At 37.0% G+C, this 18,879-nt stretch overlaps 1 protein-coding gene across 2 annotated transcripts in view; it reads left to right on the top strand.

Annotated features, from left to right (window-relative positions):
• SNAPC3 (small nuclear RNA activating complex polypeptide 3) overlaps window positions 1–18,879 on the top strand; it is a 36,691-nt gene that overhangs the window by 4,872 nt on the left and 12,940 nt on the right. Inside the window, exons 3-5 of one of the 2 annotated variants that reach the window (XM_001927743.5) lie at window positions 3,942–4,026; window positions 12,648–12,752; window positions 14,554–14,703. In XM_001927743.5, the coding sequence (XP_001927778.1) occupies window positions 3,942–4,026; window positions 12,648–12,752; window positions 14,554–14,703 (340 nt within the window). The remainder of the gene's footprint in view (window positions 1–3,941; window positions 4,027–12,647; window positions 12,753–14,553; window positions 14,704–18,879) is intronic. The other variant, XM_003121900.4, reaches the window with a different exon arrangement.

The following is an 18,879-nucleotide window of genomic DNA, read 5'->3' as shown; positions in this document are numbered from 1 at the left end:
TTAGAAAATATAACTGAGTAGTATCCCAAGGCATCAGTCTTTCTACAGTCTAGTAAAAGGGGTTTAGATTTGGCTCACAAAATGAAAACCTTGCAGAGACAATAGACACATCTAAAATAAAAGTACTAAAAGTATTGGTTATTTTATGAAGTTATAAAGTTCGTATGGAATATATACAAGAATAACTAGGAAAAACTGAGGGAAAGAAAATTGTGAGTCCTTAGTAATTTTATTGTATATTAAAATATACTACAAAGTGTTTGTAATTAAAACAGTAGGTACTAGCTCATGAATAGACAATCAGACCAGTGGAATAGAAGAGAAAGGTCTGTTATATTTAAATGCATATGGAAATTTAGTATCACACTACACACAAGAATAAACCCAAAGGGATTAGAGAATGAAACATACAAGTCTTTGTATAAGAAAAGGCTTTCCAACTATGACTTCAATTCAGAGGCAGTAAAAGGAAAAGACTGGTAAAATTGATCGCACAAAAATTTTAAATTTTGCTTAACAAAAGAACACCATAAGCAAAGTCAAAAGACAGCTGCCAAACTTGGAGAGAATATAACAGTGTACCACAAAGAGCCAATAACCATTATATATAAGACCTTAAAAGTTGAGGGACAAAGACCAAAAATCCAAAGGGAAAATGGGGAAAAGATAAGAACCAATAATTCACACACACAAAAAAAAAGATCTAAAAAATGGCTGAAACATATCAAAAAATGTTCATGTGTGTTAATAATTAGAAAAATGCAAGTTGAAATGATGCCTTTTTTTCTCTTGGACTGGCACAAGTTTTAAAATATGGTGCATTCTTAAAAATACACATTCTTTTGATGAGGCTGAGGGGAAGCAGCATTTTCCTACATTCCTGATGGAAATGAAAATTGATACAACCTTTTTCTAGGGAAATTTAGTAGTACCCAAATTTACAAAATTACATAGGCACTTAATTGTTTTTTTGTCTTTTCAGGGCCGCACCCACGGCACATGAACCTAGCCACGTTCCCAGGCTAGGGCTCCAATCTGCCTTGGAGTGAGTCACAGCCATGCCCTCTCCAACAAGACTGGATTTCAGATCAGGGGAAAGAAAAAGGAGCCTTCCTTTGGCTACTCTTTCTTAGCATAAGGGGTAGGGTACTCCTTATATTTGCTAATCCTTTGTTCTCTAGTTCTTACCTGACAATCCCTCATTCCTCCACTCCTCTGTTAAAGTTAATAATTATTCATATTAAGCTTTCTCTGTTCAAATTACTGTTTAGTTTTCTTTTCCTCCCAATTAAACTCAGACTAATACAGAAAGAAAAGAATGTACATAAGTATCTGCTTTTTTTTTTTTTGGTCTTTTTGCCATTTCTTGGGCTGATCCTGCAGCATATGGAGGTTCCCAGGCTAGGGGTCTACTAGGAGCTGTAGCCACCGGGAGCTGTGTCTGCAACCTACACCACAGCTCACGGCAACGCCAGATCCTTAACCCACTGAGCAAGGCCAGGGATCGAACCCACAACCTGATGGTTCATTAGTTGGATTCGTTAACCAGTGAGCCATGATGGGAACTCCAGTATCTGCATATTTAAACAAAAGAAATGGAGAGAATAAACCAGAACTGTAAAGATTGGTTGCCCTCTCTGGGTAGTTAGGAAAGGAGTGGAGTGGAAAGAAAGGAAATAAGTACAGCTTAGTGGTGAGAACAAAAAGAGAATGACAGTTCTTTGGATATATATGTACTTTTTTTTTTTTTGGGGGGGGGGCGCATATGCAGCATGTGAAAGTTCCCAGGCTAGGGGTGGAATCGGAGCTGCAGCTGCCAGCCTATACCACAGCAATGCCAGATCCTTAACCCACTGAGCAAAGCCAGGGTTCAGCATCCTCATGGATTCTTAACCTGCTGAACCACAGTGGGAACTCATGAATGTACTTTTTATAACTCTGACTCTTAGAACCATAATAGTGTTTCACGTATCTTTTACATACCCCCAAAGTAGTCTATCAAAACTAGCCAGGATGTAGGGGGAAAAATAGAATACAAAAACTGGCAAATTGTGAATTGAATCTAATTGTGTTACAAATGAATAACAGAACAACACTGAAGAGAGTTAGTGAGAAAGATCTCATCTAAATCTGTACAAAATCACACCTTGATTCAGTGTTGTAAGGCTGCAGACAAGAACGATTAATGAGTTAGTGTTTCTCACAAGGGTGTAGCTTAGTAATTCTCAAAACATGTATTTTAAAAAACCAAATATATAAGTGAATAAAAGTTTGTAGATAATGGGAGCTGGGTTTCTCACTTATGGAGAAAAGTTATAAACAAGGAAAGGTTGAAGGCTAAAATGAATCCTGTGATTTTAGTTTGGGATTAGAAGTATCAGTATAAACTCATGGCTTAAAAAACACAACAAAAATACACAGTCACAGATATTTGTATGTGTGTGGGTTAGTACATGTGTTTATGTTGCCTACCTATGTGTATGTTTCCTACCTCTCTTCTGAGAGTCCTAGAAGCAGTGACTGTGGAAACAGTGAGAGTGCCTTGTTCTCAGATACAGGTCTTTAAATCTCTCTCCACTGAAGGAAATAGGGCTCCTAAGAGAAGTGGTTGATTCCAGGGCTGAGATATGAAAATACAGGATGAGCCCTGAGCATCTTATGGTGCCAAAAGGTAAGGAATGCTTAAAAAAAAAAAAAGAAGAAGAAAAGATAAAGAACAAAAACGAGGGCTTGTTGAAAGAACAGGAGCCAACTTGAAGGAGCTCCTAATGCCCAAAGCTAGAATAATTTGAGCAATAAAATAACAGTACTATTAGATTTTAACCTGTACAATAAAGTAAGTATCTATGAGTTCATAGTAATAATATAAATGACCAAATAAATAGATGGGAGAAAAGAGGTCTCCCTCTTAATAACAGCAAATAAATGTAAAAGGAGGGGAATAGAAAATCACTCTTAGGTATAAACCACTGTAAGAAATGTTGCAGACAGAATTTACTGATGAATGCTAAAATTCCTAGATGAAAGTTTGATGAGAAACAAGATCTGCATAGTTTCAAAGTATCTCCCCCAAACATTTGTCAGATACACAGAAAAAGAAAGTATCTTTCTGGTGTAGAACCCTGGCAGATAGGAACTTAATCAATGTAAACATCTCTAGGAATAAGACAATATTAATATTCTGAATCTCCTGATGATAGAATTAGAAGGACAATATCATTTTTGTGTTATTCTTGCCCAAACTGTATACACTTACTCCAATTATGAGGAAACAGCCATCAAACCCAAATTGAAGGACATTCTACAAAGCAACTGAAAGTGTAAAGATCGTGAAAGACAGAGGACTGAGGAATTGTCAAAGACTGAGGGAAAGAAGAAATAAGAAAATGTAGGAAGTTCCCTTCCTGGCTGAGCGATTAAAGAACCTAAAATGCATGAGGATGCGTGTTCAATCCCTGGCCTTGCTCAGTGCATTAAGGATCCGGCATTGCCGTGAGCTGTGGTATTGGTTGCACATGCGGCATGGATCCCAAGGGGCTGTGCCTGTGGCATAGGCCAGCAGCTACAGCTCTGGTTCGACCCCTATCCTGGGAAACTCCATGTGCCAAAAGTGCAGCTTGAAAAAGCAAAAAAAAAAAAAAAGAAAGAAAATGTACTGTGGTGTCTGCATAGGTTCCTGGGACAGAAAAAAAGGCACTAAATTAAAAGACTTGTGAAATTCAAAAAAACTTTAGTAAATAATACTGTGTTAATGTTAATTTCCTGATCTTGGTGATTCTGTGATCATGTAAGATGTTAATATAGAGAAACCCAGGTAAGAATAGGGAACTCTTTGTACTAGTTTTGCAGTGTTAAATCTAAAATTAGTTAGAAATAAAAAGTTAAAGATATCTTTGGAACCCCAGCAAAGAATGTTGAAGTTTGATTTTTCTTGTTAACAGGGTTAGAAAGAGGCTTCTGGAACATCGGAAAGAAACCATAACGATAGATCGGGTCTGCAGACAAGAAACATTTGCTTATGAGATGGTAAAAGTGTTAACTTTTCACTTTTTCCCATGAAACAAACTCTTACTAGATGTTAGTGATGACTATATGATAGCTTTATATTGGATATGCTTAGAAACAAATTAGAAAAACTTTACTGAGACTAGGAACTAGTAGGAGAAAAAGACCCATAAAATTCAAGCAATGGCACATTTTACACTCAGATCTCTGCCTTATTGTTGTTTTTACTTTTTGGTCTTGCTCTCTGTATTAGGCTAATTTCATGCTTTTACCATGCTCTTTCTGATATTTTTGTTCTGTTCCTAATTTTGATTTAACTACATTCTTTCTTAATCCATTATCTCTTAGGTAAAACCCTCAGAATAATTTAAGATGATGAATAATGAAGAATTAAGTGCTTGTAGACATGATGGGCTCATCCAGTACATATTCTTTAGAATTTACTACAAGCCAGATGCTGTTTTGGGCACTTACTAGTGCACAGGGGTATCTGTTGTCTCTCTCACTCATTTTTTAAATTGTGGTAATATTTACATAACATAAAATTTAATGTTTTAACCATTTTGTAATGTTTACTTAGTGGCATGAAGTGCATTCACAATGCTGTGTAAGCATCATTACTATTTTCAGAACTTTCTCCTCATCCCAAATAAATTCTATACCCATTAACGCTAACTCCCCATTCTCCCTTCCCCCACCCCAGGTAACCTCTGTTCTACTTTACATCTCTGTGAGTTTGCCTATTATAAATATTCCATGTAAGTGGAATCATGTAATCTTTCGTTTTTGGTCTCTGGCCTATTTTACTTAATTGTGATGTTTTCATGGTTCATTCATACTGTAGTGTGCATGAGAACTTCATTCTTTTTGTGGCTGAATATTTCATTGTGTGGATACACCACGTTTTGTTTATCCACTCATCTGTTGGATATTTGGGTTATTTCCAAATAATTCTGTTATGAACACTGTAAATAATTCAGTTATGAACATTAGTGTTCAGGTATCTGTTTGAATCAATCTTCAGCTCTTTTCACTATATGCCAAGAAGTGGAATTGCTTGATCATAGGGTTTTTTTATTTTTTTATTTTTTATTACTCAGATGAATTTATCACATCTGTAGTTGTATAATGATCATAACAATCGATTTCACAGGATTTCCATCCCACAGCCCAAGCACATCCCCCCACCCCCCAAACTGTCTCCTCAGGAGACCATAAGTTCTTCAAAGTCTGTGAGTCAGCATCTGTTCTGCAAAGAAGTTCAGTCTGTCCTTTTTTCAGATTCCACATGTCAATGAAAGCATTTGATGTTGGTGTCTCATTGTATGGCAGACTTCACTTAGCATGATAATTTCTAGGTCCATCCATGTTGCTAAAATGCTAGTATTTTGTTCCTTTGAATGGCTGAGTAATATTCCATTGTGTATATGTACACAGCTTCTTGATCCACTCCTCTCTCGATGGACATTTAGGTTGTTTCCATGTCTTGGCTATTGAAAAGAGTGCTGCAATGACCATCGGAGTCCATGTGTCTTTGCGAGTCACGGTTTTTTCTGGATAGATGCCCAGGAGTGGGATTGCTGGATCAAATGGTAGTTCTATGTTTAGTTTTCTGAGGAATCTCCGTACTGCTTTCCAGAGTGGTTGCACCAATTTACAATCCCACCCACAGTGTACTAGGGTTCCTTTTTCTCCACACCCTCTCCAGCACTTATTGTTTGTAGACTTTTGGATGATGGCCATTCTGACTGATGTAAGGTGCTACCTCATCGTGGTTTTGATGTGCCTTTCTCTAACAATGAGTGATGTTGAACATCTTTTTATGTGATTTTTGGCCATCTGTATGTCTTCTTTGGAGAACTGTCTCTTTAGATCTGCCCATTTTTTGATAGGATCGTTTGTTTTTTTGATATGGATCTGCAGAAGATGTTTATAAATGTTGGAGATTAATCCCTTGTCAGTTGAATCACTTGCAAAGATTTTCTCCCATTCTGTGGGTTGTCTTTTTGTGTTGTTTAGGGTTTCCTTTGCTGTGCAGAAACTTTGAAGTTTGAGTAGGTCCCATTTGTTTATTTTTGTTTTTATTGTCAATACTCTAAGAGGTAGATCTGAGAAGATGTTGCTGTTGTTTGTGTCAGAGAGTGTTTGGCCTATGTTTTCCTCTAAGAGTTTTATAGTGTCTGGTCTTTTATCTAGGTCTTTAATCCATTTGGAGTTTATTTTTGTGTATGGTGTTAGGGAGTGTTCTCATTTCATTCTTTCCATGTGACTGTCCAGTTTTCCCAGCACCACTTACTGAAGGGTCTGTCCTTTCTCCATTGTATATTCTTGCCTCCTTTGTCATAGATGAGTTGGCTGTAGGTGCATGGGTTTAATTCTGCACTTTCTATCCTGTTCCACTGATGTATATGTCTGTCTTTGTGCCAGTACCATATGGTTTTGATGATTGTTGCTTTGTAGTATAGTCTGAAGCCAGGGAGCCTGATTCCTTCTGCTCTGTTTTTCTTTTTCAGGATGTCTTTGGCTCTTCTGGGTCTTTTGTGTTTCCAAACAAAGTTTAAACTATTTTGTTCAAGTTCTGTGAAAAATGTCCTTGGTAATTTGATAGGGATTGCATTGAATGTGTAGATTGCCTTAGGTAGTATAGTCATTTTGATAATATTGATTCTTCCAGTCCACAAGCATGGTATATCTTTAATCTATTTGTGTCATCTTTGATTTCTTTCATCAGTGTCTTATAGTTTTCAGAGACAGGTCTTTTGTCTCTTTAGGTAGGTTTACTCCTAGGTATTTTATTCTTTTGGTTGCAATGTTAAATTGATTGTGTTTTAATTCTAGATTTAATGTTTTGGGGAACTGCCAAACTGTTTTCCACTGGGGCTGCATTACTTTATATTCCTTCCAGCAATGAGGGAAAATTCCAATTTCTCCACATTCCTGTCAACACTTACTGTTTCCTGAGCTTTGATAATAGCCCTCCTAATGGGTGTGAAGTATTTATTACAGTTTTGATTTGCATTCCTCTAACGATTTTTTGATGTTGGGCACCTTTTCATTTGCTTTTTGGCCACTCGTATTTCTTCTTTGGAGAAGTGTCTCTTCAAGTCCTTTGAGTCCTTAGCCTGTATTCAAATTAGCTTGTCTCTTTGTTTTGAAGTTGCAAGAGTTCTTTGTATATTCTGGATATTAGAACCTTACCATATGTATGATTTTAAAAATACTTTCTTTAATTATGTGGATTGTCTTTTCACTCTCTTGATTGTTGATGGTCAAAAGTTTAAAATTTTATAAAATTCAGTGTGGTTTTCTCTTTTGTTACCTATACTTTTTGTGTAATAGTGAAGAAACAAACAGAAGTTCACTGTCATGAGATTTTAATTTCACCCTATGTTTTCTTACAAGATTTTTATAGTTTTGGCTCTTAGTTTCAGTTGTTGATCCATTTTGAGTTAATTTTTATGCGTGGTATAAAAAAGGTTCAGCTTCATTCTTTTGCATGTGTATATTCAGTTTTTCCAGTACTCAAGACTGTCCTTTCCCTGTTGAGTGGTCTTAGTACCTTTGTTAAAAGTCAGTTAACCATAGATAAGGTTTATTTCTGAGTTCTTTATTTTATTGGTCTCTGTCTGTCCTTATCCTGGTACCATATTGTTTTGATTACTGTGGCTTTGTGGTCATTTTTGAAATTTGGAGATATTACTCTTCCAGTTTTATTCTTGAAAGATTGTTTTTGTTATTCATGGTCTCTTGAAATTTCAAATGATTTTAGGATAAGTTTTTCTATTTCTGCAATAACAACAAGAAAAGCACTGAGATTTTGATAGAGATTACCTCAGATCTTTATGTTTTGGATAGTATTATCACCTTAATGATATTAAGTCTTCCAATCCATGAACAAAAGATGTCTTTCAGCTTATTTAAATTTGTCTTTAATTTTGTTCAGTGTTTTGTAGGGTTTTTTTTTTTTTTTTTTTTTTTTTTTGGTGTGTCTAAGTCTTTCATCTCCTTTATTAAATTTATTACTAAGTATTTTGTTCTTTCCATGCTGTTTTAAATGGAATTGTTTTCTTAATATTCTTTTCAAATTGTTCATTGCTCCTGTAGAGAAATACAGCTGAATTTTGTGTGTTGATTTTATATCCTGCAACTTTGCTAAGTTTGTTTATTAGCTCTAACAGTATTTTTTGGTGTGTGTGGATTCTTCAGGATTTTGTACATAGAAGATCATGTATGTCATTATCTCTTTTCTAATTTGGATGCTTGCCTGCTCTGTCTTCCTTCCTTTTTTTTCCTCCTAATTTCTGTGGCTAGATTTCTAGTACTGTGTTGAATAGAAGCAGCAAAAGTATACATCATTATCAGTCTTTCACCACTGAATATTAGTTTTGCTGTGGATTTTTCATATATGGCCTTTATCATGTTGAGGAAATTCCCTTTGTTTTCTGTTTTATTTAATGTTTAGTGTTGGATTCATTTCCACTGCACCACAATGGGAACTCCCTTGCGATTTCTTCATTTACCCATTGTTTGTTTACAGATATGCTATTTAACTTCCACATGGAATTTTTCTGTTTCCCTCCTTCTGTTGATTTCTAGTTTCATTCCATTGTGATCAAAAAAAGATACTATTTTATCATTTCAGTCCTTTAAAATATATTAAGATTTGGTGGTCTAGTCTGAAGAATGGTCCATGTTCCCTTAAAAAGAATGTATATTCTGCTGATGTTGGTTAGAGTGTTCTGCATGTGTCTGTTAGGCCTATTTGGTATTCGGTTTCTACTCTTCAAGTTTTCTCTTTTCCTCCCCTCACCCCCCTTCTTCCTTTTCTTTGTTTTTATAGCCACAGCTGTGGCATATGGAAGTCCCCAGCCAGGAATTGAATCCAAGCCATAGCTGCAGCAACGCCAGATCCTTTAACCTACTGCACCAGGCCAGAGATTGAACCTGCACCACAGCAGAAACACCTCAAGTCTTTTTTATCTCTGTAATAGATTATTGAAATCATTATTGAAAGTGGGTTATTGACATCTCCAAGCATTATTGTAGAACCATCTGTTTTCCCTTCAATTCTGTCGATTTTTGCTTCACAGATTATGAAGTTCTGTTGTTAATAATTTTTGTATCTTCTTGCTGGATTGTAACATTTGTGAATGCATAATATCTTTCTTTGTTTCTTATAATCTTTTTTGACTTAAAGTCTATTTCTGACGGTAATATAGATACCTTAGCTTTCTTTTGGTTACTATTTGTACAGAATATCTTTTTTCATCCTTTTACTTAAAATCTCTTTATGTCTTCATATCTAAAGTGATTCTGTTGTAGAGGGTGCATAGATCAAGTTTTTTTTATCCAATCTGCCAATCTTCTATCTTTTTTTTTTTTCTGTTTGTGCTTATTGCATGCTGAAGTTCCCAGGCCAGTGATTGAACCTGAGCCAGAGCAGTAGCCCAGGCCACAGTGGTGACAATGTGAAGTCATTAACCCCCAGGCCCCCAGGGAACTCCTCTCCTACCTTTTTAATAGGAGAGTTTAGTCTTTCTTTTTTTTTTTTTTTTTTTTTTTTTTTTTTTGTCTTTTGTCCTTTTAGGGCCAGACCCATGGCATATAGAGGTTACCAGGATAGGGGTCTAATTGGAGCTGTTGCTTCTGGCCACAGCCACTGCAACAGCAAGCCAGGTCTGAGTCTCATCTGCGACCTACACCACAGCTCACGGCAACACCAGATCCTTAACCCACTGAGAAAGGCCAAGCATCGAACCCGCAACCCCATGATTCCTAGTTGGACTCGTTTCCACCACACCACAACGGGAACTCCCCTGTTGTTTGTTTCTGTATTTACTTCTGTTATATATGTTTTTTGCTCTTCAGTTCATCCATTACTACCTATTTTTGTGGTGTATCCCTTTGATTCCCTTCTTTTTTCCTTCTACATGTGCTCTACTTATTTTCTTAGTGGTTACCTTGGGGATTACAATTAACTTCTTAAATTTATAACAGTCTAGTTCTAGTAATACCCACGTTTTCATTAGTACACGTATACTTTTCTATATATATATATCCATCTCTCCCCCTTGTATTGTTATTGTCACAGGTTATATCTTTATGTATTGTCTGTTAACATAATTTATAAATATTGTTATAGGCATTTGCTTTTGAAATAACATAGGGAAAAAAGTTACAAACCAAAATTGTAGTAATCTTGAGTTTCTAATTTCCTTATGTCATTGTCTTTACCAGTGTTCCTTATTTCTTCTTATAGATTCAAGTTACTGTCTAGTGTCTTAATTTCAGCCTGAAGAATTCTCTTTAGCATTTCTTATAGGGGAAGCCTACTGGTAATGAACTCCTTCAGCTTTTGTTTATTTGAAAATGGCTTAGTTTCTCCTTTTTTCCTGAAGGATAGTTTTGCAGGGTGTATAAATTCTTGCTTGACAGTTTTATCTTTCAAGACTTAAATATGTCATACCATTGCCTTCTTGTCTCCATGGTTACTAATGAGAAATAAGCTTTTAATCTTACTGAGGAACCTGATTTTCTTTAGTCCTTTGAGTATGGCTTCTTTTAGCTCATTGAGTGCACTGAAGATAGTTGGTTTTAACATCTTTGGATAGTATTTTCCATGTTTGGGCTTCCTCAACAGTGTTTTTTGTCAAATTCTTTTTTTTTTTTTATGAGTAGGTCATCTTTTCCTATTTCTTTGTGCGTTTTGTAAGTTTTTTTGAGAACTAGACATTCTGAGCATGTATTTTACTTGTTAAGGGCTAGAGCTGTTTGTGACTTTTCCAAACAATTTTTCCAATGCCTGTATTCCTTGTTGTTTTCAGGCATACTTTATTTTATCTCACTTTACTCTATTTTGCATATACTGTATCTTTTTACACAGTGAAGATTTGTGGCAACCCTGTGTTAAGCAAGTTTCCAACATCTGTTCACTTGGTGTCTCTGTCATATTTTGGTAATTCTCACAATATTTCTGACTTTTTCATTATTTTTGTATTTATTAAGGTGATCTATGATCAGTAATCATTAATGTTACTACTACAGCTCATTGAAGGTTCAGAAGATAGTTAGCATTTTTTTTCTTTACTGGTAAAGTATTTTTTTTTATTTTATTTTATTGAAGTGGAGTTGATTTACAATGTTGTATTAATTTCTGCTATACAGCAAAGTGGTTCAGTTAATACATATATATATATATATATATATATATTCTTTTTCATATTCTTTTCCATTATGGTTTATCACAGGATATTGAATATAGTTATCATGTGCTATACAGTAGGACCTTATGATTTACCCATCCAATATAAGCAATAAAGTATTTTTAATTACTGTTTGTACATTTTTTTAGGCATAATTCTATTGCCGACTTAGTAGATTACAGCATAGTATAAACATAACTTTTGTGTACATTGGGAAAACAGAAAATTCATGTGACTCATTTTATTGCGATATTTGTCATTGTGTTAGTCTGGAGCTGAATCCATCCCAAGGTATGCTCGTATGCTCACTGATATTTCTGTTTCATTATCTGGGTGGTCAGCCAGTGACCTGACCAAGATTTCCTTAAATGTCTGACTCCACAAAGGGTCTTCTGTCTAAGTTTTCTAATAGATCCTGCTAGGGGAAGCCACTGCTGGTAGGAGCACTTAAACCAAGGTAGTATTTACACCAGGCTCTCAGGTCGTTGCCGGAGCAACCAGAGCACGCTATCCCCATATTTTGGAGAAGAAGATCCCCACTGCATGTCCTGGCATCAGCCACTTGTTCCAGGACCACAGGCTGCTATCCCCACATCTGCAGCAGGGCTAAAGAACCGGGCACGGTAGTTGGTTTATACCTTCTGCTTCCCTAGGAAAGATCAGCAGCTTATCCCTTAATTAGGCACTCACTGGTCAATATAAGTGTCTGATCAGGCTCCAGAGTGCCAACATAATTGATTCCATTCTTTTTCCATTGTGATGGTTGCTTTGGTAGAGGAACCAATCCCTAGAGCTTCCTACTCTGCCATTTTACGTGATGTCACTCCCACCTATTTTTAAAACATCAATGCACCTTTACTTCTTTACCAGTCCACCCTGGTGGCCCCTATTTCATGGTTATTCAGCACATATAAAAGCGAGTGTGATGCTGTGACATATTAAAGATATGACGGTATAGTTAAAAATCAAGGGTTTTAGAGTCAAACAGATCTATATTTACATTCTGACTCTCTGATTTTCCTTGAGTAAATTGGTCAACCTGAGCTTCATCTGTCAAATAGCTGTCATGGCAATACAAGAGGAGGTATGTAAGAGTGTCAGTAACTTGTAAATGCCAATGTTGTACCGACATTAGGTGATAATCCTATTTTGTCATCAGTTGCTGAGCAGTTAGTGCCAGACATCTTAATAGATGCTTTATGTATACATTTCCAACAACCGTTCTGTAAAATAAGTATTTTCTGGTTTTTTGTTTGTTTATTTGTTTACAGATGGTGAAACCAAAGTTTAGAGAGGTTTTAACGGTCTTCCTGAAGTAAAATTAGGAATCAGACCTAGGGCTCACTCAGGCTTTTGCTTATAGCCATTGTTCTATACTGCCTCTGAGCTGGGTCACAGTGGCTGATTTTAAGGTCTCTGTTAATTTGCTTCCTTCTTCAGGAATCACATGCCATGGGGAAAAAGCCTGAAAATCCAGCAGACATGATTGAAGAAGGAGAACTTATCCTATCTGTGAATATCTTGTACCCTGTTATATTTCATAAGGTCAGTGGTAAAGCCTTTTGGACTTCACATATTATGATTGTCTTTTGTCAGAGTTGAATTATTTGAAGTTGAATTATTTGACCTTAGGGTTCAAAATAAATGCAGGCATATGCTGTCTTATCTGACATTCTGTCTGTATTCTTGGGTTCTTTGTTTTATAAGGAATATCGTAAATAAGGTTAAATTTCAAGTGATCTCTTGAGTAGTAGGATTAGAGTATTGGAATATAATATACCTGATTTCTATACTAGTAGCAACTGAAAGTATACAAATCCATAGTGATTCTGATTATATGAATTCATGAGGGTTTTTGGCAGAAAAACTGGCAAAGAAGGGGGGTATTTTTTGTTCACTAGTTCAGAATTCTTGGGAGTTATTGAACTAAGGTCAGCTCTTCTTAGATGAAATTGCAGAAAGTTAACAGGTCAGGGGTATCCAGGAATTTCTTAGGGGCCTCTAATAAAAAGAACTCTATCCCCAGCCCAGAGTGTATATATTCTTGATTCCTCAAATAGATGTATCATAAACTTTGATAAGGTTTAATTGAAATTTGCTGCACGTAAATTGTACTTATGGTTAAATAGGCTTTTATGAATCATCTGGGATATAGTTAGTACTAATTATGTTGTTTGATTATGATGTCAAATTATTAAAGAAAACAAAGGAAAACTAAACCTCTGGGTTTATAACATGAAGGTAGTGTATACATTGCTTGACCTCTAGAGGTAACTTCCAGGAGAATTATGTTCAATTATAATTTATTAAATTTATAATTTAATTATATATAACTATATTCCAAAGGCTTTTTTTTGCTGACATCACTTTAGTAGCATATTGGTTTTAAACTGTAGCTTAAACTAAAAAAGTTTTATTGCTGGGCATATTAGTCCATTCTGGCTGCTATAACAAAATAGCATGGACTAGGTGCCTTATAAACAACAGAAATTTGTTTCTCACAGTTCTGGAGACTGTAAATCTAAGATCAGAGTGGCAGCATGGTCCAGTGAGAGTCCGCTTCCAAGTCACAGACTTCTTTTTTACTAAAGCACCCTCCTGTTCATGAGGATTCTACCCTGATGACCTAATCGGTCTCAAAGGCCCTACCTGCTAACACCATCACATTGAGCCTTCAGATTCCAGCATGTGAATTTTGGGCAAACATAAGCAGTCAGACTATAGCACCAAGTGTCTCAATTGTACTCCTGGGATTTTAATTTATAGAGATTACTGATGCTAGCACTAGAGGCCACTGCCATTGAAAGAAGATTTTTATTATTTGCACTTCCTCAGGGGAGGAGGTATGCTATGCCATTGCGGGCCACAGGAGAAGCACTAGTATCAGTCTGGAAACAGAAAAGATAAAGGAAGAGACATAGGCCATTGCCCTTTGGGGGGTTTCAGCAGGAATATCAAAGCAGGGCAGAGTAAACAGTTTAGGATTGGCTGGCTTGAACAATTCCACTGGGCTCTGGGGTATAGTGCTGTCCCTAGTTGTCTGGTACCGGGCTCCAATTGATTCAGGACAGAGAAAATACTGGCTTGGTATACTAGAGTTAGAGAAAGGAGATAGTTTACAGTGGGGCTCTGAATTACAGAGGAGATGGTAAACAACTTTGGTGATTAGTTTGGCCCTAAAATTGATAGATGCTGAGTAGACTAATGGCAGAATGTAAGAAAACGCAGGACACCATGTTATGGAAATAATTTACATTAAAAAAACTTAATTTAGATCTGGTCATGACAGATCTATAGTTTAGCTGCTTTGTCTCTAAGTGAACACTGATTTATTTACTGACTTTAGCACAAAGAACACAAACCATACCAGACGATACTGGTACTGGGCAGTCAGAAGCTCACGGAACTAAGAGATGCAATTTGCTGTGTTAGTGACCTCCAGATTGGTGGGGAATTCAGCAACACTCCTGATCAAGCACCTGAACACATCAGCAAAGTAAGGTGATTTTTTTTTTCTCTAACCCCCATAAAACAAAAGGAAATAATAATAAGCTAAGGAAATAGTGATTACTCTAGCAGACTCACAGACTTTCCAGTAAATGTTTTTTTCTTGTATGCCATTCAATCATGCCGATCTCTTTTCTTTATCATCAAGACCTTTTCAAAGATTGGTCTGTAGTTGGTTTTGATTTCTTCATCTCCCATTTATTTTGCAATCATTCTTCATATACTCTTCTTTTTAGGGTCATAGGACCACCTAATTGTCTAACCAATAGGTCTCTTTTCCACGTTCATACAACTTGACCTCACTATAGTATTGAACTTGACTCTTCACTCTCTTTTCTTGAAACCCCATATGAGTTTGTCTGTCATATAACTGCTCCCAGCAAAGGGTTTGGGGTCTTCCCCGAGAGCATCAGTGCCCATAGAACAAGCTGCCAGTCCAAGGACCAAAGCAAAGGGATATAGCATCTGATGTTGGTCCTTGCTGGTGTTTCCCAGGGTTTTGCTCTTAAAAGGGCAGAGAAACCCTATATTCCCATTGGATCAGGATGGAGAGGAGCAAAACTGTGGCTACTCACAGTTTTCAGAAGGGATTGCTCACCCAATAAAATAGTAGGGCCTTGATCCTTCCGAATTTCATCATAGACCAAGCTTGACCTAATTCTTTTACTTGGCACAACTCTGACGGAAGACCTCGGCTTTATTGACATGCTGAAGAGGTGCAGCATCTCCTGCAGAAGAAGATGTTTGGAACAACTAGAATGGAGATAGAGTTTGGACCAGAACCATCACAATCTCTTTTTTTTTTTTTTGCTCTTCCTTTTAACACCAGCCAGCCAAATAAATGTTGTTATAACTTAGGTTTCATCTTAGTTCTTATTCTAAATTCTTTTCCTGGGCTTCCCCCACCCCTAGCCCCACCCCCAATTTTCATGTGTTTAAGTATACTCCAATCTTTGTAAATCTTTTTCCCTGACCATATTCTCTCTTGGTTTCCAAACTCATTATTTTGAAGTGCCTACAGGACATTCTCACTTAGCTTCAATGCTGCGTAGCATTTTCACCACCTCTCTGTAGTTAGTACACTGACAGTTTTCAAGGTAACTGTTTTATTCCTTCTGAAACTGCCAACATGTTTTCCTCTTGGCTTACCTACAGCTGAAAACTTTGCTATTTATTTCACTGACAAAATACAGTTACCAAAAAGAATTTTCCATCCTTTCTTTCCCACATTTATCCGTCTGCCTGCTTAGTCTGCCTTCCCACCTGTTAGCATAGATGGACTCAACTAAATAGATGCTGCTATCAAACACCAAGCTATGTGTCTACTGCATTCCACCCCCAATTGCATAACCAAGGACTATATCATCAGTTTTGTTTTGTTTTTTTCCCATTCTTTTGACTCTCCCATGTGTACACAGATGGGCTGTAATATCTCCCATCCTAAAGCATTTTCTTGACTATGTATCTTTTCCTAGCTATGACTTCATCTTTCTGTTTTCTTCTCAGTAAACTGACTCAAGAGTTAATAAGAGTAAAATTTAATAGGAGTTAATAACAGTACCTTGATTTATTATTTTTTTCTCCCCCTACTTTCTCTTACACTCATTCTTGTTCTTCACCACTCCACCAAAATCATTTTTATCGATGAACTAAATCACCATAGATTTAGGTCTCATCTTATTTGACCTTTCATCAGCACATGACACAACTGAATATTTCTTCCTTCTTAAAAGACTTTCTTTACTTGGCTTTTAAGATGTTTCACCCACTTGATTTTCTTCCTGTCTGACTGACTTTTAATTCCTCTACTGGATGCTTTTCATCCTCCTGACTTGTGAATGTTATTAAGCCCTATGAATCAATGCTCAGAACTCTCCTCTTATATACTCCTAGGTGATCTCATCCAGACTCACATCTCCGGTCCCAGCATTTCCTCTGAACTCCAGACTTCATTGCCAACTGCCTCCTTGACAATTACCAACTGTCTAGTAGCCATTTCAAACTGCATATGTTCAAAAAGACTCTGGTTTTCTCTTCCCCCTCAAATCTATACCTTCCCCAGTGTTCCCATTTCAGTAAATATGCTCATTTTACACCTGGTTTCTTCCTTCCTTCCTTCCTTCCTTCCTTCCCTCCCTCCCACTGAGCAAGGCCAGGAATCGAACCCGCAACCTCTTGGTTCCTAGTCCGATTCATTTCTGCTACACCACAATGGGAACTCCTACACCTGGTTTCTTAAGCTAAAAACCTTGGAATTTTCTTTGCCCTCCTTTTATTCCATGTTGAAGGCATCAGCAAGTGCAGTGACTGTACTTTCAAATTATATTTAAGATCTGCTCCTTCACATGTACCAGGCTGGTTAAACCACCATCATCTCTTGCCTGGACTCTGCAGTAGCCTAGTGACCATTCATCCTGCCCTCCTTCCACACTTCCTTACCAGCCAAAATGGTATTTTTTAAGTATCAGTCACATCCTGTGGCTTTTCAGCTCAAAAGTCTCTAAAGGCTTCCTCTTATTTCTAAAGTAAAATACAAAATCATTAATTGTGGTCCATTTATCTGGTCCTGTTTGCCTCCCAGCTTCTTATTCCTAACACCTTCTCTATCACTTGTCCGCCTTTGAACCACTTGCCATTCTTGCTGTTTCTTTCAGGTGTTGCCTCAACAAAGAGGTCTTTGCCCACATTAGTATTCCCTTCCCCTCCCTCCATCCATCTGATGAATTGAGTTCATATTCATATTCCAAACTCAGCTCAAAACTCACTTATTTCATGAGATTCGTCTTTTTTTTTTTTTTTTTTTTTTTTTTTTTTTTTTTTTTTTTGTCTTTTTGGGGCTACACCCACAGCATATGGAGATTCCTAGGCTAGCAGTTCTCAGAGCTACAGCTGCCAGCCTACACCACAGCCACAGTAACTCGGGATCTGCTGAGCCATGATGGGAATTCCTCCATGAGTTTCTTCTTGACCCTCCGCTGTGCCCCTCTGGGACCATTTCACTTTTCCTTTTATAGTGCTTTATAAGAATGTATGGATACTTTTTGATATGTCATGCCCCCCACAAGGCTGGCTGTGCTCTAGTCTTTTTGGTGATCAGCATGGAGACCAGCATCATGACTCACATGACTTAAGTAACAGTAGATTTTACTTAAATGGTTTTAAGATACTTGGATTCTTCAGGTTTGCAAGCTTGATGCTCTTGGAGGCAAACATTAAAGAGAGGCAAGTGGAATCTCAAGGCTGTATACATACCGGGGAATAGGAGGTTTATATCTTTTCTTTTAAGAGAAGTAATCTTCTACCAGGTTTCTCCACCCTACCAGGGTTGGGGGGGTGGTTGTGATCTCGGAATCAGTCTTAGCTCCTGAAACCCTGAAAAGTGTTTTTAACCAGACTTGCTTAGTTTATTGTGTTTGTACATCAGTGCTCATGCCTTCAACAGCTTCCTAAGCAAGGGATTTAAATGACCCATAGTCATTTAAACTATTTACACATCTGCTGTTACAATTGTTTCTGCCACTTCTACTTATTAAAATTATATCCTCTGATTATTTAGCACTCATGTACCAGTTGTATGGTACAGTAGTTCATAGTACACTATCTTTGGAAAAGAATTTTCACCATTTTACAGGTAAGAAAAAGATGGATCAAAGCATTTTCATGTGGAGACTGCGTTTGGTAATTAGTGATGCAGGCTGGATTTAGACCCTCGCCAACTTGCCGTCAAAGCCGAGTGTTCCTTCTTTGCCATGTTGGCGCCATGCCTGGCTTTAGACATCTTTCCCTACCCTTTTGTTTACTTGTTGAACAGGCACTGAGTGAAAACTTGAGCTGTGCTGTGATTGACGGCAAGATTCTAATACATAGACTTTATCGAATTTTTGCCTGTCGAGGGACCTGTTTCATTTGCTTCCTTGTTCTCCAGCTATGTTTTAGGATGTTGAACTTATATAATTAAGTGGAATTTTCCTGATGCTAATAATCATGTGGCCTGTGGAAAGAATTTTATTTCATTGATTGGTATTTGTATTTTATGATGGTGTTTTCTTTAAAGCACCTTTTTTTTTGCCTTGAAAAGTTTTAAACATGCACACAAGAAAAAGAATAGTATAATGAGTCCTTATGTACCCATTACCCACTTTCAACAGTTCTCAGCATTTTGCCA

Source organism: Sus scrofa, chromosome 1 (assembly GCF_000003025.6).
Source record: "Sus scrofa isolate TJ Tabasco breed Duroc chromosome 1, Sscrofa11.1, whole genome shotgun sequence".
Classification (NCBI taxonomy): domain Eukaryota; kingdom Metazoa; phylum Chordata; class Mammalia; order Artiodactyla; family Suidae; genus Sus; species Sus scrofa.
The sequence above is the reverse complement of the archived record's forward strand: the minus strand, read 5'-3'. Positions and strand labels throughout refer to the sequence as shown.